This window comes from Cladophialophora carrionii (genome assembly GCF_000365165.1).
Source record: "Cladophialophora carrionii CBS 160.54 unplaced genomic scaffold supercont1.5, whole genome shotgun sequence".
Classification (NCBI taxonomy): Eukaryota; Fungi; Ascomycota; class Eurotiomycetes; order Chaetothyriales; family Herpotrichiellaceae; genus Cladophialophora; species Cladophialophora carrionii.
Window position 1 is genome coordinate 1,924,082 of NW_008481830.1, and position 26,629 is coordinate 1,950,710.

The following is a 26,629-nucleotide window of genomic DNA, read 5'->3' on the forward strand; positions in this document are numbered from 1 at the left end:
GATGCCCCACGTAGAGGCGTCCTCAGGACAATGAAAACTGATGCTGTGCAGGAGGAGTTAGACATCTATTTACCCAGTCACCCAGTCACCGAGTCACCGAATCACCTACCTACCTAAGCTAGGTGGCTAATAAGGCTGGGGGATGGGGAACAGCGCAGCGCATTCCAGCCAGGCTTGCGATATCTCCCTCTCCCTCTGAGTTTGCATGGCAAGTAAGTACCCCCTTGCTCCGTAATCTGCCTCGATTTGGGCAAAGAGCAGACGCAGACGCATCTGACTGACTGACCGACTGAGTGAGATTGGGCATGTCGTTTCAAATGCAGCTGAAGGTACTCCGTACGGGGTACAGGACCGCCCACGACAGCAAGTGGCTTCAAATCGAAGACACGCTATATACGGAGTACTGGGAGGCGGCGACATTGTCGAACCCAGCCAGCAGCAAGCATCATGTGCTCCGCAGCACGAATCATTTGCCGTCGATAGCGAATGAACGGTACAGCTCGCAGAGTAGGACCGCCTCGCGATGCCGTGGATTTTTTGTTACCTCCATGACCATCGAGGCGTGGCATGACACCTAGATCTGAGAAGTAATTGCTTAGACGTGAACCCAACCGTACGAGATACAGTACCTCGTCCGGACGCTGCTTGTCAATGCCCAGGGCGATCTACGGCCGAAATGTAGGCCAGATCCGTGGACCTCGTCGCGTTCGGCTTGGGATTCGTCCTTGTCGGTACACGCGTTCGTATTTGTGGTCGATTTGCGGCGGCATTCGGATTTGGCCAGGGAGGTTGCAACGTTGACCGCCAGGGCCGAATGTGTATCGCCGAGTCCATATGCCATGCGATCAAGGTATAATTAATTAGTTGACTCGCCTACCCGACATCACGACCATAGTCGCGTGGTATATGCACAGCCTTCCTGCTTGTCTCTCGGGGATTGTCGTGCTCACCGAGTTTACCCCATAGTTGAGTCTCGCTTGCCGCTCGGAATATGCTTTGTCCTCTGCTCGCAGTGCCTGTTCACGAGAGACTTCTTCTTCGTGTTGGTACCGCCTTTCGCAGGGAGCAGGATTTGAAGTGTCTTGGGCGACGGTCTGCCCCAACATGTCAACTCGCCTCATGTCTTGTCTCCCGGCCCACTGGTGACATCAACACGGACATTGACACTCGCATTGACATTCGCGAGGAACCACTTCTTCGTCTTCCTCCCCATGGGCTCCACGAACAAATACATCCTCAACACATGCTCCAGGTCAGCCCACTCCGTCAGGCCCATCTCCCGTGCGAGCCGCACGAACCTCCCGCCATGATAATCCTTGTAGTCCCCACAATCCGGCATGAGGCGCACGTTCCTCTCGGCCATGGTGCCGACAAATAACCACCAAAGGCGATCTTCTGCAGCCTCGCTCCCTAATTTGACCAATCCCTGCCCCTGCTCCTCAACCTTGAGGTCCAGCTCGCGTAACCGCCGAGCCACCACGAGGCTCATGTCAAACGCCCAGCTGCCCGCTTCCTCGAGCTTACTGCCCGCGTCCATGCGGTCGTGGACGGCGCGCCGCACCCAGTACGCGGCCGCGAGGGCCAAGCACGCGTCGACCAGCAACTCCGGCGACGGGAAATGAGACCACAACTCCACCCTATCAAGGTAACGGGTGAGGAAATGACCCGAAAGGAGCATGATCTTCATCGCCGCATTGGTGAAGACCTTGAGCGTGGCGAGACTCTTGTTGAGCATCCCCATGCCGAGTGCATGGTGCCATTCACGCACCCCAATCACCAGAGCGGCGAATGAGCGCGGCAACGAAGGGGCCAGGTCTTCATAAAAGGGCAGCGCGGACGGACCGTCGCGGCTCTCTGGGGCGATTTCGTCGATGATGTGCGCGGGCAGATGCTCGGCATCCCAGCGGTCGAGGTCGAACGAGGGTCTCGTCAGCGAGAGACACGCGCGCGTCATGTCCTGGAAGAGCGCGCCCATCAAGAGCCGTGGCTCGGCCTTGAGGGTCTTGCCTTCGGGCTGAAGCAGACGGGCCAGCATGCGCCCATGCACGGCCGCTGCTTTGAAGTTGTGGGCCGCGACTTCGGCCGCCAGCAGGGCGTACACTTCCCACATATGAGCTTGGGAGTCTTCGCGCTCCAGCATGGACTCGCGCAGCTTGCTCGTCGCTTTGCCGATGTAGTGCAGGGCGAGCAGGACCGTCTCGTTCTCCGGCTTGATCTTGGCGAGAATGGCCGCCGAGCGCGCCAGGTAGGCGTACCCGTCCGCGCGGCCGTCATCAAGGCCCCTGACATTGTCCCTCCAATAACGGTGCATGTGTATCTTGCCGCCGTAGAGAGCCGCTTCGTTGCCGTGGTTGGCCGGCAGGATAAAGTCCCGAGTGAAGATCAGGAGATGGTTGACCGACGCCGTGACGGCAATGGTCGTCGACGCGAAGGGGTCAGAATTCCCCGCCAGTACGACCGGCGGTGGTACATTGTGCTCACCCTGGCCTCTGTTGGAGAAGACGTGCGTCAAAACCGGCTGCTGCTGCTGCTGCTGCTTCTCCCTAATGCGCTCGTACGCCGTCAGCGGTCTCCTCGGTGCTGGCGAGCATGACGATGGTGATGCTGGCCCTCGCTTTCGCTGATGCTGTACTCGCGCGACGTGAGCGTTGACATCAGACAGGTTGACGCCTGAGATGCGTCCAGACGGGCCTCCTTGCAAGATGAAGGTCAGTTGTGGTTCCTTGTGGCCTTTGGCCATCCCGCATGGTTGGAGGTGATTGTTAATCACATAGCACACCGACTGCGTGGTGCACACCAGCACAAGAAATACGCCACAACCCACCCCTTTAGGGGTGGACCTGTTTCAGGCTGCCAGTCATGCTGCATCGGCAGCAGCAGCGCAGGCGGCGTCGTGGACTAGACCGACTGACGCTCGGCAGTTCAACCGACTGTCATGTATGTGGTGGCATGCTGGACGATGCACGGTTTGTCATGGCGTTTCCTTTAACGGGTAATGGACCTTGCTGAGTTGGGAAAAAAGCCAAGCGAGGCGGCTCGCTCAGTAGACACGACGACGACCATCGAACGGCCGAGTCAGGCAGGCCTAGAGGGGTGACTCCAGGAGACTCCCGTCGCTAAGGAAATGCAACAAGTACTGTGCGACCCTAAAGTGGAGTGAGATGGTCAACGGCTTCATCGGTCCCGGCGGACAGCTATCTCGTTTTCTTATCGCCCACAGCATTACAGCATTAGTCGGACCTTGCGTCTTCCGTTGGTGGGCACATCACCGTCGCCATCTTGTTTCATGAGCTTTCTGTTCTCTGTGACACATACCAAATAATAAGCAAGGCAGCCAACGAACGCCAGGCACAAGAAGCCGATGCAAATGCGAGATCCAGTTTTGAATTCCGGGGCGTCTGTCTTCAGAAAGGAATATGTCGCTATAATACTGCCAATATTGCCGAACTGTGAACCGTCAGCACCGCTTCCAGCACAACAGGGATTCGGGGCTGACAGCTCGGCGACTCGGCGATACAATCAGGAGACTTCGACATTATGTCGTTCCGGTAATCGCCAGTCCCCATATAAGTTTAGGGGGCAAAAGCCAACTTACGGACACCTGGAACGCAGAACCAATGGCTCGCCCTGGTTCAAGAAATCAGTCTTCACCCTCTGGATGCCAGTACACCTGGCATGTGGCGGGACTGAAAGATCAGGATATGCGTACTTTGACTCTCGACACAGTTCATAGTGTACCAGCACAAGATTGCTTCGGGCGAGTCAGCAAGGGGAAGTCCGCTGATCACAGCGTGACAAGGGTTATTGCTGTGGAGCAATTGGACTCACCGACTATCGCACTGAAAACACCCATCCCAGCCAGAAACAAAAACCCGTAGCGCGTATGAGATTCCTGCAGATTCGATTGAAGGAAGGAGAACCCCACGATGCCGGTGATGATCGATATCAGAGCCCACGGTGTTCGCATCTTCGTTTTGTCTGATGCGACGCCTACGAAGAAGGCGAAGCCTGCGGCCGCAACGTACACTGGGACGGTGTGCAGTTGTGTACTGATGGGCGAGTAGCCTAACCCACGCACGATGCTTGGTATGAACAAACCTAGACCGTTTGACTTTATGACCTCCGTCATTACCTCCATCATAAGAAGAGTTTCATGATGGGTGACTTACCGGCATAGTCATGCCGAGATACATAAAGCCTGACAGCCACATCTTGACGTCTTTGAACGCGTCGATGACATCGCTAATGCCGATGGCGCTTGCTTTTCCGCCACCGCTTGAAGAAGACTCCTCCACGCCAAGGTGACTCTGAAGGGCTCGCCGTTCAGGATCGGAGAGCCAGCGTGCTTTTTCGGGAATATCGGTGACGAGGAAGAAGAGGACGAGGGCCACAACGACGGTGAGACAGCCCTCAAGGATAAAAATCCACCTCCAAGCTTTCAAGTTACATATGGCATCCATGTTCCCTATGGCGCTGGCCAGCAGACCGCCGAATGCTCCTGCGAGAGTGGTTGATCCGACAAATATGGCGAAACGAGATTGGGCTTCTTCCGGCCGATAGAAGCGAGATATCGTATACACGCAGCCGGGATAGACACCTGCTTCTGCTATGCCCAAGAAAACACGGACGACTGCGATTCCAGCGAGGTTGTGCACAACTCCCTGGAGCACGGTCATAACCCCGAAGAAGAGGGTACAAGCGGGCACTGCGTCACCGCTTCATCAGCACCGGGACCAGGACCTGCCAACAGCTCTGGGTAGGATTGCCAGGAGAGACTTACGCCATATTTGTGGTTTAAAGCGCAGGAGCAGAATGTTTGATGGGATGTCAAACAGGACATAAGGGACGAAGAAACAGACTAAGGCTGAATTGTATTGTGTCCCAGTGAGCTTGAGGTCCTCGGCCAGGCCAAAAACAACGGCCGCGCCAATGTTTGTCCTGGCAATAGGATCGTTAGTGCATGCGCAGATTCCGCCCCAGATGGCGACGGTTGTCGAAATGCAGTGCTAACCTGTCGAGGAAGCAGAAAACGTAGAGCACAGTGAGAGGTGCGAGCACGTAAATGTCTCTCTTCCACCTCAGCTTCGTGCTCAATGCCAGCTTTTCATGGCTCTCAAATTGCTCGAGCAACAGTCCAGACGTTCGAGCTGGCGAAGGTGGAGATTGGAGACCTTCAACTCTTGTGACGTCCAAGGAGAATTTCTCTGCCATCGTCAACTTGGAGGAAAGAAATGAACTCGTGCGGCAGTGAGCGTAGTGTAGGAACGCTGAACTGAGAGTACGAGAGAAGACGGGCACGGGCGGTCCGGCCGCGTCTACTTGTAGACAATCGCCGTACGGCTGAGTCCGTACTGGGCCGAGTGCCCATCGACAACTTACATAACCCTGCATGGTCCGAATCCAGCTGTGGTTGGCTTCTGTGAGTCCGCGATGAGTCAGGAAATAGAGGAACGAGCTAGCCCTGCTGGTCTGCCGCGATTAAGAACGAATTCAAGCCTCTTGTAACGTCCTTCGCCGCCTTTCCCGAACTTGCTGGGTGGGTAGGTCCGGCTTACCTGATGAGTGGTGCCTTGCGCGCCAGGAGAATGCGTACTCATGAGAAGCTGGCATCTGTACAGAGATAGCCCACGAACTGCTGGGCTCCGATTGGTAGCAGATGTGCCTGTACACATCGACACGTTCCAAACTTGCAATGCCGAACGCCACTAGAATAGCTGCCGATAGCTTGTTTTCCCGAAATGGATGCCCCGAAGTGCTGGCCCAGTTTGCCATTCCTAGGAGACGTTTCAAGAGTAAACCAACATCCCGATGTTTGGCTGGTTAACAATCCGAGAAGTCAGCGTGCGTGGGCAATATGGATCGATCCTGCCTGTGAAGGGATACCGTACGGATAAAAGGAAGCCTATGTTCTCGGTGAACTGGTTGACAATGTTGTTGAACAGCTTGCATTGAAAGCCTCTTTCGTGTCGTGTGTGTACTTTATCAACTCTCTTTGCAGGCTTTCCTTGAAGTAATCTTGGGGGGGGAACGCCGAAGCTCATTCGCGGACAGGGTTTTTACTGGGCCATTGAAGGAAGCGTCGGCTTTGGCCGGAAACCTCTCAAGCAGAGACAGACGTAGCATTCCGAGGAGGTCCGTGGAGATCGAGGAGGATCAACGACATCGTCGCAGAATTGTCCCGGAAAGACAGCAGGAGGTAGAGCAGTCGCGCATGAAAAGTAGATCCAGAGAGAGGCAGTGGAAGGAGAAAGTGATGGTCCTTAAACACGAACAAACACCTTCTGCCCTTGGCGCGCTGAGTTCACCAAGCCGCTCGACGCTGGGCTTTCCAATTCATCGCAGGGTCGCCCTATGGACCTGAGCGTAGCATGACAATCTCGGCGAGACACGCCTGGCACGTGCAAAGCGGCTTCAGGTCCATGTATGTAAGGCCGCCAATGCCGGCGTCAAGAGATATCAAGATCTAAGGTCCAGTTTGAATGATCACTGAGTTCCTTTCCGGCACACTGGCACTCACTGGACGGAGTGATTCTGAGTTCCAAGAAATCTGCGATGACTGGCAGAAGATATTTGACATACGGATCATCTTTATCCCGGGCTGTGAGTCCTCGTGATTTGGCTTGGATTTTCTTCTCCGCCAACGCTTTGCGACTTCTGCGTCCTGGCGATGCTATGCAAGTAGTGAACCTACTCCTGTGCGACCGTCTTTATGCATTCTCGACGGAAGCAATACGATGCACGACATCTGGGTTCGGGGTTTTACTTCCGTGTAGAGAGAGAGATGCCTCCTCCCACTGCTGATTACTCCCTTCATTGCAACTAACATATCAGCTCGATCGATGGGATCTTCGCCAAGCACGGCTTATATATCCTTTGGTTCACAAGTGACGCGGACACTGTGACAGCCTCGTCGCCGGCTTCTTGCTGGGTCCACCATGTTCAAAACTGATTGACTTGAGTGCTGAGTAGGATGGCCAAGGTGCTTACCCACAAGCTGAGGGCTACGGGACGCTTGCGGACTCTCCATTGCCGTCAGTAGAACAATCAGGCTGTCGGCAGACACACTTCTATGTCTACGAGACCTTTCCTTCGAGTTCAGGGAACCCTCGAGCCTATATTCCTGCACGCAATGCTATACCATTGACGGAATCAACCACACATGCCCCACCGACTTGACTGGCTTCGAGATGATAAGCAAGACGCAAGCTAACCAATTCTATATCCACCAGCGGCGCTCTTAGCTGCAAGTCTCAAATACCCTCAGCCTTGATTGGTATGTCTTCCTTGACTGACCGCAATCGTAGAATATCTTCCTACTGTCTGCCTTCGAGAACCCTCCACTTTCCCATACCCGATTCAACCGTATCTCGATGTGTCCTCGTCCTATCACTTTCTTTAGCGCACTTCGATCATTCGACAATGGCGGTTTGTTGCCTCGTGCCGATCGGACGGGCCCATGGACATCTCAACCACCAATTCTTTTCTGTCGTAACAATCATGTTTGTCCGGGCCGGTAAGACCATGGACCTAGAGGTACACCTCAAGATGACCTGCATCTTGCTGCTGTACTCCACGCCAGAGTAATGTGGACTTCCAGGTCAACAAAGCCACGACTCCGACAGAGTTCAACATGTCTTCAACCTCACAGCATAGTGTTGTTGGCCCCGCCACTCTGTCTGCCTTTGCCTTTGCCTTGCCAGAACCCACTATCAGAGTCCGGGCTACTCCTATCCCTCTGTGACATATCATATCCTTTCATGACCAAGACTGCCCTCACACATTGTAGTTCTGGTGTCTCGGGATGCGGTCCCCATTGTTCAGTCAACCTTGAAAGGGCCCGTCTGAGACAGCAATGAACCGCGGCCGGGTCGGGTCACGACAAAGCACCTCCAACAAGGCTAACAAAGAACATGATACCACCAGCCTCACACCAGAAGTCAAGGGTATAATTCCTTCGTAGAGCTCGTCACATCATCCCGAACTCTCCATATTTCGGTTCTTCCACGGAAATCACTAGGCAGAGGTACTTCTCTGCTAGCTCAAAGCCCCATCCATATCCTTGACCATCTCTGCAAACGACCCGACGAAGAACCCCGTCGAAAACCATATCGGCCACAGCGCTCACTCGCGACACTACCCCCCCAAATCAATTACAACGACAGCCATGCCGCTCTTCTACATCCCCACCCGTGGACCCCATGACGCACCTGATCCACGACCACCCGCCCCCTTGAGCTTCCCCTCGAGAGCCTATCTCGCCTGCCTGACCGACCAGCAGCTCCGGAGCAGAATTTCCCATACCAAGAGCACCCTCGGCGCTGAAAGCACGCGGTACAACCACCTCCGGCGGCGTTTGGACGAGCAGCTCCGCAGAGTCGATCGGACAAAGGAGGCCCTGAGAGTGCAGGACAGGGTGGTCGAGCGGGCGACCGACATCAAGGACGCATACGTCGCGGAAAGGAAGTCTCGGGGGGACGAGAGGGCGAGGCGCAGAAATGAATGGGTACGGCCAGGACGCCGAGGGCGAGATTGAGCGTCGTGGCATGAGATGAGATGGTGATGGGAAAGGAGTGGCGCGAGAATCCGACGAGATGTAAGGCAGGATCCCTGCGGCTACAGTAGAAGGCTGTTCGACGGGTGCCATGCCATGCCATGCCGTTAGATAGTATTTGTGGGTAACTCCAAGTTAAGACTAATATAGGAGGGTGTACTGTATCACCTGTCTATAGTACCAGTCTGGCAGGCTGAATGGCGGGCGGAGCCTTATGTCCCCCGAAATGCAGTGATCCCTCCCAGTACATAGCGTGCACGGTAATTCAGTCCGAGATACAGTCAGGACATCGACCTGCGATGGCACTTAATGTCGAGGCACAGGTCAACGGCCGAGCTTTCACAAAAGGCCCCCTATCAACGAAAAGATGCCCAAAACAAGAGAGAGTGCGATCAGAAGCAAGTCAATGCTGAAGGTCGATATCTTCCTTAATTACGCCAGGTATCCATGCGCTTCTAGCGCGAAGGTGCACGCCCCATTCACATATGAAAATCCTTCCCAAACGCCTTCATCCGTCCTAGAGGTCGTCATTCCGGCCTCCTACGTTTCCCAAAAATGGTATTCTCGTCGTCATAGAAAATTAAAAGGGATGAAAATCCGTAGAAAATCTTAACACTTATCTCCCACCATTTCTCGGGGCGTCACTGGCTTCGTGTCGTGGCCGCACCCATCCGCCTCACGTGGTGCAGAGCCATAGCCATACCAGTGCTCGTGGGCTTGGTCTTCCGTGAGGTGGCTACTGCCTCTGGCGGGCAACTCTCGAGGAGATTCCCAACGGTCTTCTTCCCCGTCTTCGCTTTCAAAACTGCCGCGGCTACGGTACACGGCGTCCAGTTCGGTTGGAAGCGGGATCGGTGGAGGCGGAGACATTGGGGCTTGTAGGTGGACTTGTGAGTCTGTCCGGTCGTGAGACTGAGATCGCAAGCACTCCAGACTGTCTTTGCGCGGCCGTCTGGTAGGATGTGTCTCGGTCGATTTTTGAGGTCGTCCCTCGGTGCGCGTGGCCTTTGGTGATGTTTGTGTTGTGGTGGAGGCGATGGGCAAAGCATGGAATGCTTGTGTAGCCAGCGACGTGGGTGCAGGTGTTGGCGTCGATGGTGCGGTGGGGATGGATGCAATTTCAACGTTCACCGACTTGAACGGTTCAAGGTCTTTTGGTTTCGGTGTTTGTACTCCAGGGGTCTCAGGGGTCATTGTTGTGGCGAGGCTCCACATGGTTGTAGGTCGCGATATCTTCGGGTCCGGTGGTGTCCCTTGCAAGGTTGTTCCTGAGGCTGGAGGCCCTGATGGTCCGTTGGACATTGTGGGTGTTGGGTGGAAGATAGATCTGATGATGAAGGCGATGCAGATGAGGACACCGAGGCCGCCAAGGCCAACTCCCATGAACCAAGCACCGCGGATACCGGCCAGCGGATCAAGGCCATTATTGTTCACATGGACTTCTACCGTGGAGGCAAGGCCGAGACCAAGAGAGATCGAGTAGTTCACCACCGTGCTGATCAGACTGCCAGCAATGCCCTGCTGTTGTGGCGGGAAATAGTTCGACATGATCAACGTGGCGGCTGGGAACGACATGTCCATACCGAACGGCATCACAACCAGACTGGCAAAAGTCCAGCTCCAGTATACCGTCTTGTCGACGTTTGAATCAACGGCGAGCAGCAGTGGGCCGAACGCGAAAGCGACCAACGCCCAGAAAAGGGTCCAGGATGGTCGACATTTTCGCATCATCCAAGCCGTCAAGACCGAGGCGATGAGGGCAACGGGAACAATGGGTAAGACCTGCACGGCAGCTTCGAGGGGAGTATCTTGTTTGATGCCAAGCAGGAACTTCCACAAGAACCACGTCCAGATGCCGAAAGTGGCCCAGCCACAGGCTACAGCACCGAGGACGAAGCCAACATCCGCCTTGAGCATCTTAAAGGGCACCAATGGCTGTTCGGCGATTTTGATCTCCGTAATGACAAAGAATGCGATAAGCAGCAGCCCGATAATGAGCAGCATGAAGATATACTGCGTACTCCAACCCGATGCAGGAGCAGAGACCAGAGAGACTTGGACGCATATGAGCCCGCCAACGCCCGTGATAGCGCCCAGCCAATCCATATCCCGAAGCTTGTCTTTGACCGGTAGCATCTGCTTTGGCGTGGGAGGTGGCGAGATTAGGATGATCGTTGCGGCAATGGCGAGGAAGGAGCAAACGACGGCCAGGGTGTAGAAACTCCACCACCAGGTTGCGTATTTGGTGAACAATGCACCAAAGAGCATCCCAAGGTAGGCGCCGACTGGTGCGCAAAGGCCGAAAAGCGTGAACGAGAAGATCTTCCGCTTCGACCCTGGCGGATACGTCCGACCCAGTAGCGCCAAACCATTGGGTACCATGAGGCTTGCACCGAGACCTTGAAACCCTCTGGCCACAAAGAAGAGCTGGTATCCGACATAGTGGCTCAAGCCAGCAACCACGCTCCACAAACTGAGCCAGGAGAAGCCGATGACCACCATTGTTTTGTGGCCGAAAATATCGCCGAGTCGGCCTCCAATTAGAATGAAGGTTCCAAAAGATAACGCATAGGCGGCAACAAGCCATGGCAGTACTGAAGGATTTGATATTGAGAAGGACCCCGCAATGTCTCTGCTGACGGGGAAGACTGTCGTCAAGGTTGATTGAGGGATAAGTTGAAGGACTGCGACCATGATGTTGAAAAGGACCTCTTGGTATCTCGTCATCCGTGCACATAGCCAGCCACCTGGAGGGCCAGGAGGACCGACTGGTGGTCCCGAAGGCTTCTGTGCATCTTGGATGCTCTTTTCCATGTCGATAGGTTGCTTTTCCATATCGTTGCGATTACTCGGTGGTGGAATGATCAACGTCAATCCGCCGACACCTTCAGAGGACATGATAATAAGGAGTGGACGGCGTATAACGCCAAAGCCAAAATGAGAGCGTGTCTGGGAGAAGGAGAGGGCTTGAGGGAAGGGATATTGTTCTATAAGATGCTGTACACGACCAGATGGCGAGCAGACTTGTGAGCCGTGCTAGCGTACATGCTGTACGCCCATTCGAGCTTGTATTGGCGCCGACTTACCTTTGAAATGATTTCGGGGTCCATGTAGCGTCGCCTGGAAATTGAATCCGCAGGAGACCCAATCCTGTGTCGTGTCAACGGTCTGTGTTGTGCCACAGCAGAAAGGTGAAAATCTGTCAAAGGGTTCCTGGTGCGCGGGGACAAAGCAAGGGCCAGTGGGAAGCCACAAGGGGGGCCACATAACAAAGCCTTCTCGGATCGAATTTCAACAAGCTATTCGGAAGTGAGGCCGAGGCAGATCCTAAGGCGCATTCCGATCTATCCGTACTTGACTCTCACGCCGATTGCCGACGATGTTCATCGTGCAGCCGCGAAGAAATGATCTCCTACTCCGGCTCGAGATTGACAAACGCCATCGAGATAGCGGGGTCGGCGTAAGTGAGAGGAATCAATGAAGATCGTAGGTTGCCCGATCGGGATGTCAACAAACCGTACCACAGATGGGTCCCTGGAAAACGGCGAGAATCAGGCAAAACTGAAGCAAGGTTTACTGATATCCAGATAAGCATTGAGGCTGCAGGAAGAGGCGTCGACCGAGCGGTCCTGGAAAAGACTATCGGCTGCATGACGCGATACCGAGCTGAAACAGCATGCCACCACGCCAGCAAGAGATTGGGCCGCAGTGTGATGTCGTGGGTTGCTATGCAAGTTCGACGTGAAGATAGATTGAGAAGTCGGAAAGTCGGGATTTTGAAAGTGTCACAGGAAATTAAAATGCCAAGACGTCCGCCGATCCCGCCAGCCAATCTCCTGTCTTCGTGCCTTGTTCCGTGTCTTATCTCGATGTCTTGGCATCCACAAATGGCGATTGAAGCTTCCGCTCGTGTTACGTTCCTTCCAAGGACGCGTCCAAGCTCGACATCAAACCAGCTTTCCCTCTTCCAAGTTCCACGAGCTGACAGACTTCTGCAGCTTCTCTGATGCGAAGCTCAAGCATACCTGCATGACACAAACGACGTCGTTTCTTTCGGATCGTTCCGTTTTCTTGTGCAGAGCCCAAGCATTACAGGACGTTGAGCAAGTTCACGACGTGACTCAAGGCCTCCAATGCGCCTGGCTGACCTTCCATGCCATCGAACGAGCAATCACGGCTCGGGCTGCGCTGGTGAGGACTCATGTAGGGGAAGTCATGATGGGAACAAACATTTATCTCATTATTGTGGCTCCTCTAGGTTACTAGTATCAATTCCTGTACAACTCATTGTGGCATTTCACCCCAAACTCCGCCCTCGAGACATGCGTGATTTTGCCCATTAGGTAGGGGCTCATGAGAACGCCGTCGCCCTTCTGCGGCTTCCACGTCGACTTGTCAGACACCACCTGCTAGCCCTCCTAGCTTTTCAGAAAACCGGCCTGAAATTGAAGGACCTGTGGGGACATTTACGACTTCCAACTCCCTTGCTGTCCGAGGCGCAGCAAAAACACCCGCAGGGGTGAGGGTCGCTACCGGACAACAAAGCAAACCAGGTCACACGTGGTTCTCTCCAGGGTCTGAGGCACTGCAAGTATGAAACTTCGTCAAGTTGGCCATTCCTCGGTTACGTCGAGGACGACCTGGCCTGTCGAGCACGACGATGCAGTTGGCCTCATATACGAGACATGCTGTCCAACTACGACACAGACATTGATTGGATGATATTCCTGCATCGACCTTGGCCGTGCTTATCTAAATGACTCTGGGTCTATGCCACAATTAGGCAGCTCCTGACATTCAGCATTCAAGCAGCACCTCCAGCCTCTGCCAATAGCTTGGTCACCGACTGGAAAGCTTTCTTTGCAAATTCTCCCATGTCGTCCCCATACTTTTCCGGCCCTTTGCTGTCGAATATCTCTACCGACACCCAACTTCTGAACCCGGTTTTAAATACAGCCCTGGTGAAATCTTCGACTGGCAAGTAGCCCCCGTCATATGGCAGTGGTCGATAATCGTGGCTCCATTGGCCTCGAGGTCTCAAGCCACTTTCGTCGGCTTTGTCCTGCAAGGGCGGATCTACTTTGTAGGCATCTGAGATTTGCAGAAGGAAAATCTTCTCCGAAGGAACGGTTCTGGCGAGCTCTTCGCAGCTAGCTTTCCACCTCTTCTCCAGTTGCTCTGTGCTGACGTCTTCGATCCTTCCCGATTTGGTGACTGGGCTGCCCCATTCTCCTCCGGCGCTCTGGAAAGTATCCAGGCACAACCCTAGATTAGGCTTGTTGGCCTTCTTGACGATTTCCCAGACATCTTTCCACGTCGGAGCATGGGTTGCCCAGCACCAGTTCTCATATGCAATTCGGAAGCCCTTCTCGGCAAACACATCTGCTAGCTCAGCCAGATCAGATGCCAGCTCATCGACGTTTCCGGAGATGCCATCTGCATCTGACGAGCCGATCTATTTGTCGGTTGGTCAGTATCGCAGCTCCTGTCTCTCAACTGCAATGACAAGCAGAGCCACTGACCTGGAGCATGTCCGTCCCTACCGCCTCCATGATGCTCATCCAGCCCTGCGCCCGCTCCCAGGCGTCTTTCCTTTCCTCACTATCCTTCGGCCAGCCCTCAAAATTCGCGAAAGGCTGCAACATCAGGATCTTCAAGCCTGCCTTCTCACACAGCTGTCCAATCTCGGATGCCACAGATCGGAGAGTTGCGTAGTCCTTGGCAGCAGGTTGTGACTTGCTCTCAGATATCTGTTGCCCATAGGCGAGAATATCTGGCATGGAAAGCTCGATGGCATCGAAGCCAGCACCGGCCAGAACCTTGATTTTCTCTGGTATGGTGTGCTTCTCACTGTCATGCCCTATCGAGCATGAAGCATAACAGATCGGGATCTCGGCGCCGTTGAAGTCTGCCATGTTCCGCTAGTTGAGGGCGAGGCCAAAATCCAGCGAAAAGTCTGATACGAAGTTGAAGTGAGTCGGTGGTATGAGGCTCTTTTCTTTTCCCTGCTCAGCTTATGTGACTGCCTCAGCGGTGATACTGCTCAACAAATACCTTTCTCTGAATGCTCCGAATCTGGAGGTCCGCCAACATTTAAGGTGGCTGTCGTCACTGGTCAAGCCTCGGATCCCGGCCCGGAAAATCATATCCGGCCGAGCAACGATTGACGTCAGCATGTCCACTGAAAGGCAGGACCAGGTATGAGACCGGAACGAGTGTGGACGACCTCCGGTATCCAGCCTCATGCAGTGGGCGAGCCAATATCTTGGGTGGTACTTCTTTGCCGCCGGCGTGGCCCACAGGAAACGTAACAACCGAGGTTATGACATCTGCTCAAGACCAAAGATGTGATTGCGGTTCATCTAACGACAGGCCTCCAGAATGTACGGAGTACATGAGCAGATAACGTGTGTGGTAAGAACCCGCAGTTGGATTGTTTAGTGCCATTGGAGGACGTCAAGAGTACCTCGTCACCATAACAAACAGTGTTGGGGATATTACTGGTCTAGTTCATAGCGGTTGGATATGGGACATAGTCTCTTGCGTGCTGAATAGGTTGAACCTCTCTATTGTGTGCGGGTGCGCTCAACACCACCCTCTTTCTCGGGCAGATGACACCGGTGCAAACAGGTCGGCGGTATGAAGTCTCAGTTGATGATGCAGCTACACGGTCAGTGAAAACCGAGCTACATAGATGCGATATCTTGACTGGTTTCGGAAGCACCAAGCAGGTCAGCCATCGAAGAATGGTGACATTATGGGTGAAATCCCGCTGAGAAGGATCTTTTGCTAGATGTTGGATTGCAACTAATCGGAAGTATCAAGGGATAAGGATACGGTCGTCGCCCTAAGGATAACATCCACTTCGATCCAGAATGAGCTGTCCCCGTGCCGGTTGACTCGCAATTCCAGGATGTCCTTGCTCGCCAGCCTTGTGACTGCTGCCTAATCACATGCCCACACCATCCGCCGCCAGCAACGCAATGCTATCCATCCTGCTCATCCTCTGCTTTCGGAGAGCCGCTCCATCATCGTCATCGTCATCATTATCAACTTCGATGCCGTTATCCTCCAGCTTCTTCAAATTCTTCTCCATGTTGTCGACCTCCTCGCTCTTCCAGCTCTCGTCCTCCACACTGGGCACAATCTCCTGCACGGGCAGCCTCTTCTCCAGAACCTCCCTCGCATTCCTCATGTCGCTTTTCTCGGTCCTGTCGAGACTTTCCTCATAGGAACTTGAAATCCCGGCGGCGTAATTCCTTTTCGCAACTCTCTCAGTCGCAGTCGGAATGTCTGCATCGACGAACCACGTTTCATCCATGAGGGCATGGGCGTCACGCCATCCCTCCTCGTCCAGAGCTGTGTAGAGGCCCTCGAACAGGACAATCCGCGCGGTAGGTGAGATGGAAATGTCGTTCGCCACGGGATCTTTGACCGCATGGTCGAAGCTGGGCGCAAAGATCGTGCGTGACTCTGGTGAGATGGGTTTCCGGACTTTCTCAACCAGTTCCAGGTAGCTGTGCGGGTCAAACGTGAATGCCGCGCCCCGTCTGAACACTGCTTCTTCGGCATTGGGCATTTCGGAGAGTTGCTTGCGAGTCAAGTGATAGCCGTCGAGCGGGACGACGAAAGCAATATCTGGTTGCGAGCGATTTGGACTATTGGGATAGCGCTCATGGTGGTGTCTGTGGTATGTCTTGTTTAGTCCAGCACAGACCGAGGCGGCGAGGGTAGTTTTCCCTGAGCCTGGAATCCCTGAGATGGCGATCAAGAGGCGCTGCGAGGCGTCACATTTCTGAAACTTCTCTGTGATTGATGGTCAGTATGAGAAGTTACACGCTGGAAAGAGCACGTCTGACCCCATGTCTGGTCGACGAGGCGTTGCACGTGGGAATCCATAACTGAGGAGACTGTCTCTTTTCCACCACTCCGTAAGTGATCGGTATTGTTGATGTGGTGGTACCTTCAGCGACCGGGTCATCCGGCCTAACGATCTTGAACGAGGGCAAGACCTTCTACGCTTTAAGAATTGTCGGGCCTTATCAGCAGCAGTGTAATGAGTGGATCGTATTCGTCATCTCTCCGCGGGCGATGGAAGGGCCGTCCCACAGATTCGGGTATACAGGATGACAAAGTGGGCGTACAGGCCAACGCTTCCGCAGAGGACGGTGGTTGCAAGATGCAGCGTCGATGGAGAAATGGCCGATTGTTCGAATGCCATACCTCAACCGAGGCAAACGAATGGTCAGCGGTCAAACGGCCCTCCAGCCAGGCTTCGCAATCTGAGATAAAGCTCAGGCACGCGTGAACTGAGGGCTACAGTAAGCGGGCCACCCGGACTGGAGATACATTCATCCGTGGAAATCACGTGTGGGCGTTTTCCTTTGCCCCTGGTCGATCGCGTCCACCCCAGATTCCTTTCAAGGGGCTTCTCTCCTGTGCAGCCACCGGCTCTCAACCTTTTTCACATTCTTTCACTCACGCCCTCGCTTCACTCACTTGTACTAACCCCCAGCAGAGGCCCTTGTTGCCGTTCACTTTCACAGTCACTCCTTCTGACACCGTCTTCAACTTTCTTCCGCTCATTCGACGCAGCTTTGTTGACGCTGTAGCGCAGCTGTCCTCCACGCGTCAACTGTCAACTCCACCGAACTCAACCATTCGCTTACCATTAATACGCAAACACCCAGACAGATCCAGCTCTACACAATGAAGACCTCCATCATCTTGCCAGTCTTCGCTCTTGCTGCCCGAGTCCTCGCTGCCACCCCTCCAGCATGTCTGCTCAACGCCGTCAACACGCAGGACGATCCTAGCGACCTCTCCTCAATCTGTGGCGACGATGCGACCGATGTGCAAGAGGCCATCGCTAGCGTGTGTAACGGTAACGCCGTGAGCATGGCACAATCCGCTTTCATCTCGACTTGCTCGGCTGCTGGTTCATCCGTCGGTATGTAACACTTCAATCACCCGCAAGCATAGCATCTGGGCGAGAACCATACTGACAAGGATTTTCTCTGTCTTGCAGCTCCTTACACAGCAACCTCCACCTCGAACTCCACCGCCTCCACGACCAAAGGGTCGTCCTCTGCTACTTCGGCCGGCACATTTGTTTACACCACCGCTGTCTTCGATCCCGACTGCAGTTGCACATCCACTGTCGTCGCGACCGCCACTACCGGTTCCGTAGTGTCAACTGCTCTGGCTAGTGCCACAGGTGCGGACGGTGCTTCATCGAGCTCGGGATCAGGTGCTTCAGCGAGCGGCAACGCTGCCGCGGATACCAAACAGGTCGGTAGCTTTGCCGCAGCCGTCATTGCAATTGCAGGAGTTGTGGCTGTCTTGTAAAGGAACCTGGAGTGTGGTGGCGATGGGGCCGCGTGTGGTGTTTTGTTGAGCTTGAAAAGTGGCTTGGAAGCCAAACAGGCACCTACGGAGACAAAAGTCGCAATCATGTCTACCTAATAGAAAGGACACGGACCATGATGGTTCATATGGCATGCTGGATCACGCCCTGTCCGGAGGAGAACTTTTGGACACGTTTTCGTCTATGTCTGCTACAGTAGCCAATTGAACAGTCAAGCCACTTGCAAGGATGCTATGTACAGACGCCACCCTTGAAACAGCGAATTCGTGATCTTTTGTTGGTGTTGTTCCCGGCCAGGAATGCTGCCGAGGAGCTTTCCACTCATATCGTGAACATGAACCCTTGTGCACCAGGGCAGCGGCCTCTATAATAAAAGCCACAACGAACCATCCTGTCGAGCTGCCATACTCTCTCAACCCAAGCAACGATGCCTTCTCTGGCCCACCGCCCCAGGGAGCCTACCGGACACACATATCTTCCCGCCGAGGTCCTGTACCGATCCACTTGATTGGGACACCCACCTGAGCCTCAATGAAGGCGATGTACTCCCGCGCCTCCCAGGGGAGATCGCCGAACTGCTTGATCCCCGTCGTCGTGGTCTTCCAGCCCTTGAACGTCTTGTACTCGACCTGCATGTTCTCGATGACATCCAGATCCGCGGGGAAGCTCTCGAGCGTCTGACCATTGTGCGTGTAGGCCGTTGCCACGCGGATCTCTTCAAAGTCGTCCAGCACGTCCAGCTTGGTCAGGTTGATCTGCGTGTAGCAGTTCACGGCAGCCGAGTACTTGACCAGCACGAGGTCGAACCAGCCGCAGCGGCGCTTCCGGCCCGTCGTGACGCCGAACTCGCGGCCCACGCGCTGAAGGCGCTCGCCGTACTCTGCGTCGGTGGGCGAGATGGCAGCGCCGAGCTCCGTGGGGAAAGGCCCCGAGCCCACGCGCGTGGTGTACGCTTTCACCACGCCGACGATGTTGCTTCCCGGCGAGGACAGCGACTGGGGACTCAGACCCGCCAGACCCGTAAAGACGCCGCCCAGGCCGGTATTGCTGGACGTGACGTAGGGGTAGGTGCCGTGGTCGATGTCGAGCAGGAGCGCGTTGGCCCCCTCGATCAGTATGTTCATCCTGCTGCTCTGCTGGGTGGATGCGGATCCTGATCCTGATCCTGCGCCATTGGCAGTCGCGATGCCCTTGTTGCCCACGGCCTGTGCCAGCAGGGAAGTCTGGTCGACGACGTACTTTGCCAGTTCGTCGCGCCAGCCTCTCAGTTTGGCGATCTCGTCTTCGACGCTATACCCGCGCAGAGCGTCGTCGCCGTAGAGTTTCCGATAGCCGGCTTCCAGGTCGCGAAGTCGGCATTCCCAGCGCTGTTGTTCGTTGACGAGCATCCAGAAGGTCACGCCCCGGCGGGCGACCTTGTCGCTGTAACATGGGCCGATGCCCTTGCGGGTCGTGCCAATCATGTTCTTGCCTCCATCGACGCTCTTGGACTTGTCCTCGGAGATGCCGTCGACGACGCCGTGGAGGTCGAAGCAGACGTGCGCGCGGTCCGAGACGAGTATGCGGTCCCTGACGCCTTCTAATCCTTTCTCTTCTAGCGCGGCGAGCTCTTTGAAAAACGAGGGGATGTGCACGACGCAGCCGGTGCCGATGAGATTGTATTTGCACGACGGGTTGATGAGGCCCGAGGGCAGGATGTGGAAGTCATAGGTCGTGCCGTTGACCACGATGGTGTGGCCTGCGTTGTTGCCTCCGGCGGCGCGGCAGACAAGGTCGGCCGAGGACGCGAGGATGTCGACCAGTTTGCCTTTACCTTCGTCGCCCCATTGGGCTCCGAGGACAAGTGTGACAGGCATGGTAGGTAGGGTTTCTGGTGTGACAGGAGCGTCGCCGTCTGGAGGAGAATTTATTGCGATATCGGAGGGGGGGTCTACGGGTGAGGTACAGGTGAGTGCAGTCGTGGTTGAAGTGGCGGTAAAGCAGGACTTTCGTGTCAACGCAACGTGTCTACCATACTGGCAAGGAAGTAGAAAGGGATACCGCGTTACGCGGTCGAGATCTTATCGACTGCCTACGACCTGGTGGGGGTCTAACAAAGATTTCGCGCAAAGACTCAGAACTCAACCGCGATGAGGGGAATTTTCGTGGTGGGGCGGCAATCCGTGAGCAAACGGAAACGAACTTTGGTTCTCAGCAGCCGCAAACCGAGTCGAGGGTCGGCTAGGAGGGAATTTTGGAGCTCAGCGTCATGGTGGATCAAGGTAGTGGCTCGGCAGGAGGAATAATGCGCCCCATGCTATAGGTGGGCAAAGAGAAGGTCAGGGTGTGGACAGAGAGGATATGGAGGGATTGAGCAGCATTTAAAGTAGCTCGGTATTAAGCTATCTGAACGAGTGGCCGAGACACCGCCAGAGATTGCCAGCTGCTAAGCAGAGACTGTCGACGATACTCTTAAACTGACATCAAGCACAAGTACAACACAGGCCACGAGTCAATCCATTGTTCAAGACGCCACAACGGAACATCCCTTGCAGTATCAAGAACAGGAGACGGTCAGAACCGGCCATTTGCGCATTCGCCAACAGGTCGTAAGCCGAACGACGCGCCAGACACCTCAAGCTCGCTGTTACGCAGGCTCCAAGTATCACACGCTGATCGCAGGCAACAAAAAGAAATCATAGCGATGTAGGTTCGAAGGGCCCCGGGTCAACTATCCTTTTTCAAGGCGAAGACCGAGGAGCTCCGACGATCGCGGTCGCGGAAACCACAAAACATGAAGGTTGGAAAGAAAAGTCGACGTGGCGGTTGGGTGAGCAGCCCTCCTGGCTTCAGCCCAAAATGATCCCCAACCCCAAGCGTCATGCTGCTGTCGGCAACTACCAGCACGGTAGGTACAGCTTCGATCGTAGTCCGTTTGCAATTGCAAGAAATCAGTTCCGTGAGAGGGCAAAAGCCACCTCCATAGTTCGACAATAGTGGTAATGGTCAGTCCTTTCCGTATCAGCACCGATTCAGATGTCCACATCTGGGTCACCCCCGAGACGGTAGATCATGGCTCGAAGGCGTTGGATCTCACTCTCAGCTTGTTCGGCATGCTCCTGCTTCCGCTGGCGCGACTTGCGGGCCGCAGCAGTATTCTTCTTTCTCTTGGCGGTCTCCTTGTCGTCATCGCTGTCGACATGGATCTCCGGCAACTGCTTGCGCGGCCTGGGTGGCTTGGAGATACCGCAAGTGTCTGACCGTTTGCGGTTGTGGTATGGTTGAGACGGAGGCCTTCCAGGGGAAGACTTCTGGCGTTCCATTCCAGTTGACTTCTGACGCTCCATGCTAGATGGCTGGGCGTGAGAGTTCACGCTGCTGAAGCTGCTTGACTTGGTGAGGCACTCTTGCGCCATGGGCTGGTTGGCGAATTGATCCAAGTTGTTCTGGGGAAACAACGGCGCCATAGCTTCGAGCTCCGAGTAGTTCAGCTGAGCATCAAGGAGTCCGTCTTCCAGAGGAGAAGTGTTAAGGCCACTGCTGGCCATTGCAGGAGATTCCAAGAAGCTGGATCCCGGGGTGCTCAGATTGGGGAAGACCGTAGATGCTGGGGCCGACATGATGGACTCATCCACGAACAAGTCGGAAGGCGAAATTGTGCCACCGTCGACTCCCGCGAAGTGGGACTGAGGGGCATCGAAATCAAGGAGCTCGTACCCGGAGGCGTTGAAGTCGCCTCCGGGAAGGTACATGCTGTCAAAAGCGGTAGACATAGTGCCTGGCTGAGTCAGTGACAAGGACTCGACAAGGTGACGAATACTATAGGTACCTTGCGGGTTCGGGGCCGACAAGTTTCTACGAGGAACAGTGGTAGCGGAGTCGAAAGTGGGCACGGGCGGTAAACCTTGCAAACGAGCAAGCTGGCGCCAATGATTTTCGCGGAGTAAGTGATTGTGCAATGCTGGACTTGTTGTAGACTGTTGAACTGGTGACGAGTAGATATTTCCTGGCGATGGAGACAAGGTAGACTGTACTGGCGATACTCCGCTGTTGATAGAGAGGTGCCGAGTGCGGGCTAGCCGACTATTAGGGGCTGTACTCGATGTCGCCTGCGCACGCAAGGCAGGAGCGGTCCTGGGAGGGATCTCCGGTGCGGCGAAGAGCTGAAAGTCCTGGTCGAAGGAGTGTTGCTGTTGTTTCTGCGACGATGCAGTCGATGATCTTGGGGTTGGGGAAAGCCATCTTTGCTGATGATCCGTGGTGAAAGCTGGAAAATCCAACGCTTGAATGGTTGCGGTTGGAGGTGAAAGCCCGAGACGCTTGGAGCGAGGAGCTGACTGTTCACGAGAGTCCCGAAGGAACCTTGTGAGCGAAGAGTGGAGTGGGGAGCTGGGTTGAGTGACTGGTATCGTGAGAGATCCTATCTTGCCTGAGCGAGATAAGAGGAGAAGGTGAAGGTATTCAGAACTCCATGACTTGAAGTTCTTTGAATTGCCTGTGTGTGTTGAAGTGTGCGGGGTGAGAAGAGAGGAGGAAAAGTCCAGGCGACACGCAGGAAATCGAGGAGTTAAGAAGGCAGCCTGGGAGGGGCTTGGCACTGTGAAGGCCACCACAGGTAAGCACGGGCGGGGCCCACTGTACCGACTGTTCACGCGAGAAGGCCCCCCGTCAGCCAATCACAATTCCTCCTCGGTTGCAACCTGAGCATTAGGTCCCCCTCATCCCTGTTGAGCTATTCCTCTTTTGGCATTGGCTAATTTCTGCGCACTTTTGGCTCCAACAATTGTGACTCATTATTGCAGTCGAAGGAGCACGTCTCTGGCAGCGGCTCAAACCACCGAGTACCGTGTCCTCCATGCAGCGAATTTGGGCAAGCTTTACACTACAGAATGTTAGATAGACTATGACATCTTTTGCGACTTCAGAGAGAAGCACCCTCAGTGCCCCAAACCGAGTCCAAACAGCCACCAAGTCTCTGCGGGTTGCGGCGCAGGTTCTCACTTTCGGCAGCCCACAAGACGGAAATGGTACATGGCGATAGTGTTTTAAACTCTATGCGACGGAAAACGGTTTCTCTGCCCAGTAGTGGACACAAGTCGATCCGCAATCACGTATCGTGTGGCCATGAAACATATCTCGGGCCAGCAACTTGCTACTGACGTCCTGCTGCGCGGCGTCTGCCCAATAATGCGCATTCCCTCGAGAATCGGACGATGAACCACTGTGGCCTTTTACAAAAGAGCATGTCCTCTGGGGAAACGAGGCACCTCTGATTGGTGAACTCGGGTAGTCTCTACCAACCAGCGATCCCACACGGTGTACCGTCTTGCGGCTTAACCAAAGGTCCTGGCCACGGCTGGCACTTCTGCGCCTTGTTACATGGCTCCACGGCGAACTGACTAGGCCCAATCTGAAGTGGTTGCAAACGTGCTTAGGTCCCTTCCAGCGGGGTTCAGGAACAATTCATATCCACCAGCGCATCCTTCGCTATATCTGCTGAGCCTCTGAAGCGGATGGAATGCACAGCTGTTCGCGCGCATCGCTACAGGAGCTATCCCTTAAGAGGCTTGAAATGCAATTTGCATGTCGCAGTCCATACGCCAGGGTCTGCACACAGAAATTGGTCTGATCCCACTACGGAGTACCTTGTGACTCATAACCATCTGGATCTAAGGACGACCCTGCAGTTCGCTTCGAAATGGTGCATCCCACGCGGATGCTCGGGCAAGTGACACCATTGCTGCCCCTGAATAGAGCCGCACAAAGTATCTAGAACTAGGGCGGACGGACTCCGACAGATCCATGAGCATCACGTTGAAGCATGCCGTGGCACACACGAATAGAATCGCCCGGTTTCATCCTGATAGGGGACTTGTCGAGACACGATACGAACAGTTACATTGCACATCTGTGGACAAACGACGGGAACATGAAAAGGTTGGGGGTTGTCAGACAAGGCTGAGACTCGGCAGTGCTACTTCGAACCCTTACAATCCCGATCATACTTATTCGCAAAGACACATGTCTGACAGGCTTTGCCAATTCCCCGTGGAGAACCAGTTCCAACCGATTGCGCGAGTCGCGGGCCGCCAGCGATACCCATTTTCAATCATCGATCCTCTGTACAAAATGCGCATCTGCGCGCTTTATTGTCCTATCATATACGGAGTATTCTCTAGGTAATTTGGGTTCTCACACCCGGAATCCCGTGGACAAGCATTCCGTATTCAAGGCACGTCACTGCGCATTGGAGTATCTCAATCGGAAACTGGCAGAAACGGTTGGCCCTTCTACTTACACAGTCCTCCGTTGTTGATGTTGGATCGCCAGCTGCAGGAAACGAGGTCATGCGCGTCAAATTCGCACATGTCAACAACTTAGTGGTAGAGAACTGTCAGCTGGCCGAATCCAGGAAAAGCAAGCACCAGTCGTGGGAGGAACCCTCAGCAACTTTTCCAGCCCTACACACCCGTGCATGTGGGAAATGACCAGCGTGTCCATGTACAGTATCTCTGGGCTGCAACTCCTAGAACTTCTGGGCAAGACACCTCTGGCTCTTTGCGTTATCCCGCCGCAGCTCGTCGACCCAGGCTTGTCCAAATAGGTCTTCGTGCGGCTCGGATGTTTTGCCATGGATAAGTACCCACGTACTCGTATTAACGGCAATCAGGAGAAAACACGCGAAGATCCCATGCGAAAGTGAGTCCCGAAAACTGTTCGTGATCAGACGATCTGTATAGTAGCAAGACCAGCCGGATAACCTCAGCTCTACGTCAATTATGCTGCCGAAGTGGTGCTGAGCGCCTGGGCCACCTTGAGCATTTCCCAAGGGTTCTGCTCGCTCTTTTGATCTGGCGCCTCGCCAGTGATCATCTCCAGCGCTTGACCAACCTCAGCCCGCAACAGCGCTTCCAAGATCTCCTCTGACCGCTCCCATTCCATCCTCCGGTTCTCATCGGCTCCTTTCTCATCGCCCAAACCCCTCCTGATCGGATGGCCTCTTGCATCTTCGGTCATTGCTCGTAGCTCTTCCAGCTCTCTCTGCAACTCTTCTCTTTCTGACTCAGCCCAGTGGACCTGTCTGCGCAGGAGTCGAAACCACTGGGACGGAGGCAGATTACGCTCGCTGTCATCCATATCCTCCGAGATGTCGGGCGGGTAGTAGTCTAGAGGGAGAGGAAGGGTCATTGGAACACTATCAACGTCGACGGCATCGATCAGATCGTCAGAGTCGTTGTCATCTGCCATTCTAACGTCTTCTGGGTTGATCCCCGCCAGGGAAAGAGTGTACCGAGTTGGTAGCGGGGGTAGGTCTCCGATCAACGTAGCCTTCTTGTCGCCATTTGTTTTGCCGCCCATTGTCAACTTCAATCTCTTTGGTGGCATGAGAGACGCTCCTCCGTTTGAGATGCCTCCTGTATGACCTCGAGGCACAGGGTCACTAGGCCGCAGTGCCTCTGTTTCGTGCACGGTGCGCATATGCTTAGCTAGAGCATCAGATCTGGTGAAACTCCGGTCGCATTCTGGCAGCTGACACATGAACGGCTTCTCCTTGGTGTGGCTTCTCATATGGGCCTTCAGGGCGTATGCGCTAGTATGGGGTTGGCCCTTCCTCACACAGCCTTCCCATTCACAGTAGTACTTCTTTTGGCGTGGCACGATATGAATATCGTTGATATGTGCTACTAGGTTGTCCATGTTGCCCTGTTCTTGATCTACACAGCCTTCCCACAGACATTTGGTCACTTGGATGTAGTCCGCTGAGTCGGGGTTCTCAGGATTGGCTTGAGCTGCGGCGTATGCGGTGGAGAGAGGATGTGTAGGGCCAAGGTTCGCGAATGACGGCGACGTGGGGACAGAGCCTGAGGTATCGCTCGAGATTGAGCCTGTAGGAGACCGGGGAGGGATAGCGGTCGAGGCTGATTGAGGAGTGGCATGATCGTAGCTAGAGGCCCCTGTCTTTCGACGTTTGGCGGGGGGCATGTCGACCGGCGCCGTCGCACTCATGGCAGATGTTGTCTCGTCATCTGATGCAGAGATGGTAGAGTCTCTTGAGCCAGAGCGCTGTCTGTTCCCAAATTTGACGACTTCATGAAATTCATCAGAGTCAATGTCTGACAAGGGCGACCCTGATGCTGGGGTCTCTGGAGGATCTTCGTCCATTGTTGCAAGAAAATCAGACAAAATGCAAGCTGCCGGGTCGGGATTACTCTGGACAATGTAGTGAAGGACAAGATAGCTATAGTGAGAAACTTCTGACACTTGAACAAACAGTGAGCCAAATGGCAGCGAACGGTGAGGCTGATGCGAGAAAAGAGTCGCGCCGAAGAACGCCTTCGGCCGACTTGCCCGTTACACGTTGCGCGACCTGGCCTTGTGCTTGTGTTGGACTCAGTCTCTTCTCATACTCAGTATTGGACTTCGTACACTTATATTCTGTAATGTGTGTCTAAGCCGCCGGACCGCTTCCATGCTTCCTTCGGGTGGTACTGTCAGGTTGTCCACTATAAGCTTCAGTGTACCACCTGGTTTCCCAGCTGCTCATTGCAGCTCTGAACTGAACAGACTCGACAGTCTTCAGTCCCATTCCCCTCATCTACCTAACTAGCGTGTTCTGTCATCAGATAACCAGGTAAGAGTGCTTTCGTTGTTTCAGACTCGGAGCATTATCTCTTGCCCGGAGTTTGAAGAGTACTGTACGGCAGCTTCTGGTGCCGCGTCGAAAGTCCCAT

General features: G+C 54.5%; 9 protein-coding genes across 9 annotated transcripts; 1 reads left to right on the forward strand and 8 right to left on the reverse strand.

Moving 5' to 3' along the window:
* Positions 1–1,117: 1,117 nt before the first annotated feature.
* G647_06524 (uncharacterized protein) lies at positions 1,118–2,740 on the reverse strand (the record flags this gene model as incomplete). The annotated part of the gene is made up of 1 exon (XM_008730844.1): positions 1,118–2,740. The coding sequence occupies one exon, from the start codon at positions 2,738–2,740 to the stop codon at positions 1,118–1,120; it is 1,623 nt and encodes a 540-aa protein (XP_008729066.1).
* Positions 2,741–3,222: 482 nt separating this feature from the next.
* Positions 3,223–5,211, reverse strand: G647_06525 (uncharacterized protein; the record flags this gene model as incomplete). The annotated part of the gene is made up of 7 exons (XM_008730845.1): positions 3,223–3,447; positions 3,596–3,627; positions 3,710–3,751; positions 3,829–4,111; positions 4,170–4,705; positions 4,781–4,938; positions 5,012–5,211. The coding sequence occupies 7 exons, from the start codon at positions 5,209–5,211 to the stop codon at positions 3,223–3,225; spliced, it is 1,476 nt and encodes a 491-aa protein (XP_008729067.1).
* A 3,949-nt stretch (positions 5,212–9,160) lies between these two features.
* Positions 9,161–11,449, reverse strand: G647_06526 (uncharacterized protein; the record flags this gene model as incomplete). Its single annotated transcript, XM_008730846.1, has 1 exon — positions 9,161–11,449. One exon carries the CDS (start codon positions 11,447–11,449, stop codon positions 9,161–9,163), a length of 2,289 nt encoding a protein of 762 aa, XP_008729068.1.
* A 1,906-nt stretch (positions 11,450–13,355) lies between these two features.
* G647_06527 (uncharacterized protein) lies at positions 13,356–14,466 on the reverse strand (the record flags this gene model as incomplete). The annotated part of the gene is made up of 2 exons (XM_008730847.1): positions 13,356–14,006; positions 14,074–14,466. The coding sequence occupies 2 exons, from the start codon at positions 14,464–14,466 to the stop codon at positions 13,356–13,358; spliced, it is 1,044 nt and encodes a 347-aa protein (XP_008729069.1).
* Positions 14,467–15,500: 1,034 nt separating this feature from the next.
* G647_06528 (uncharacterized protein) lies at positions 15,501–16,450 on the reverse strand (the record flags this gene model as incomplete). Its single annotated transcript, XM_008730848.1, has 2 exons — positions 15,501–16,357; positions 16,411–16,450. The coding sequence occupies 2 exons, from the start codon at positions 16,448–16,450 to the stop codon at positions 15,501–15,503; spliced, it is 897 nt and encodes a 298-aa protein (XP_008729070.1).
* Positions 16,451–17,260: 810 nt separating this feature from the next.
* On the forward strand, positions 17,261–17,899 carry G647_06529 (uncharacterized protein; the record flags this gene model as incomplete). Its single annotated transcript, XM_008730849.1, has 2 exons — positions 17,261–17,501; positions 17,580–17,899. 2 exons carry the CDS (start codon positions 17,261–17,263, stop codon positions 17,897–17,899), a joined length of 561 nt encoding a protein of 186 aa, XP_008729071.1.
* A 477-nt stretch (positions 17,900–18,376) lies between these two features.
* On the reverse strand, positions 18,377–19,774 carry G647_06530 (adenylosuccinate synthase; the record flags this gene model as incomplete). The annotated part of the gene is made up of 1 exon (XM_008730850.1): positions 18,377–19,774. The coding sequence occupies one exon, from the start codon at positions 19,772–19,774 to the stop codon at positions 18,377–18,379; it is 1,398 nt and encodes a 465-aa protein (XP_008729072.1).
* A 1,155-nt stretch (positions 19,775–20,929) lies between these two features.
* Positions 20,930–21,670, reverse strand: G647_06531 (uncharacterized protein; the record flags this gene model as incomplete). Its single annotated transcript, XM_008730851.1, has 1 exon — positions 20,930–21,670. One exon carries the CDS (start codon positions 21,668–21,670, stop codon positions 20,930–20,932), a length of 741 nt encoding a protein of 246 aa, XP_008729073.1.
* Positions 21,671–24,674: 3,004 nt separating this feature from the next.
* On the reverse strand, positions 24,675–26,060 carry G647_06532 (uncharacterized protein; the record flags this gene model as incomplete). Its single annotated transcript, XM_008730852.1, has 1 exon — positions 24,675–26,060. The coding sequence occupies one exon, from the start codon at positions 26,058–26,060 to the stop codon at positions 24,675–24,677; it is 1,386 nt and encodes a 461-aa protein (XP_008729074.1).
* Between the last annotated feature and the right edge of the window lie 569 nt (positions 26,061–26,629).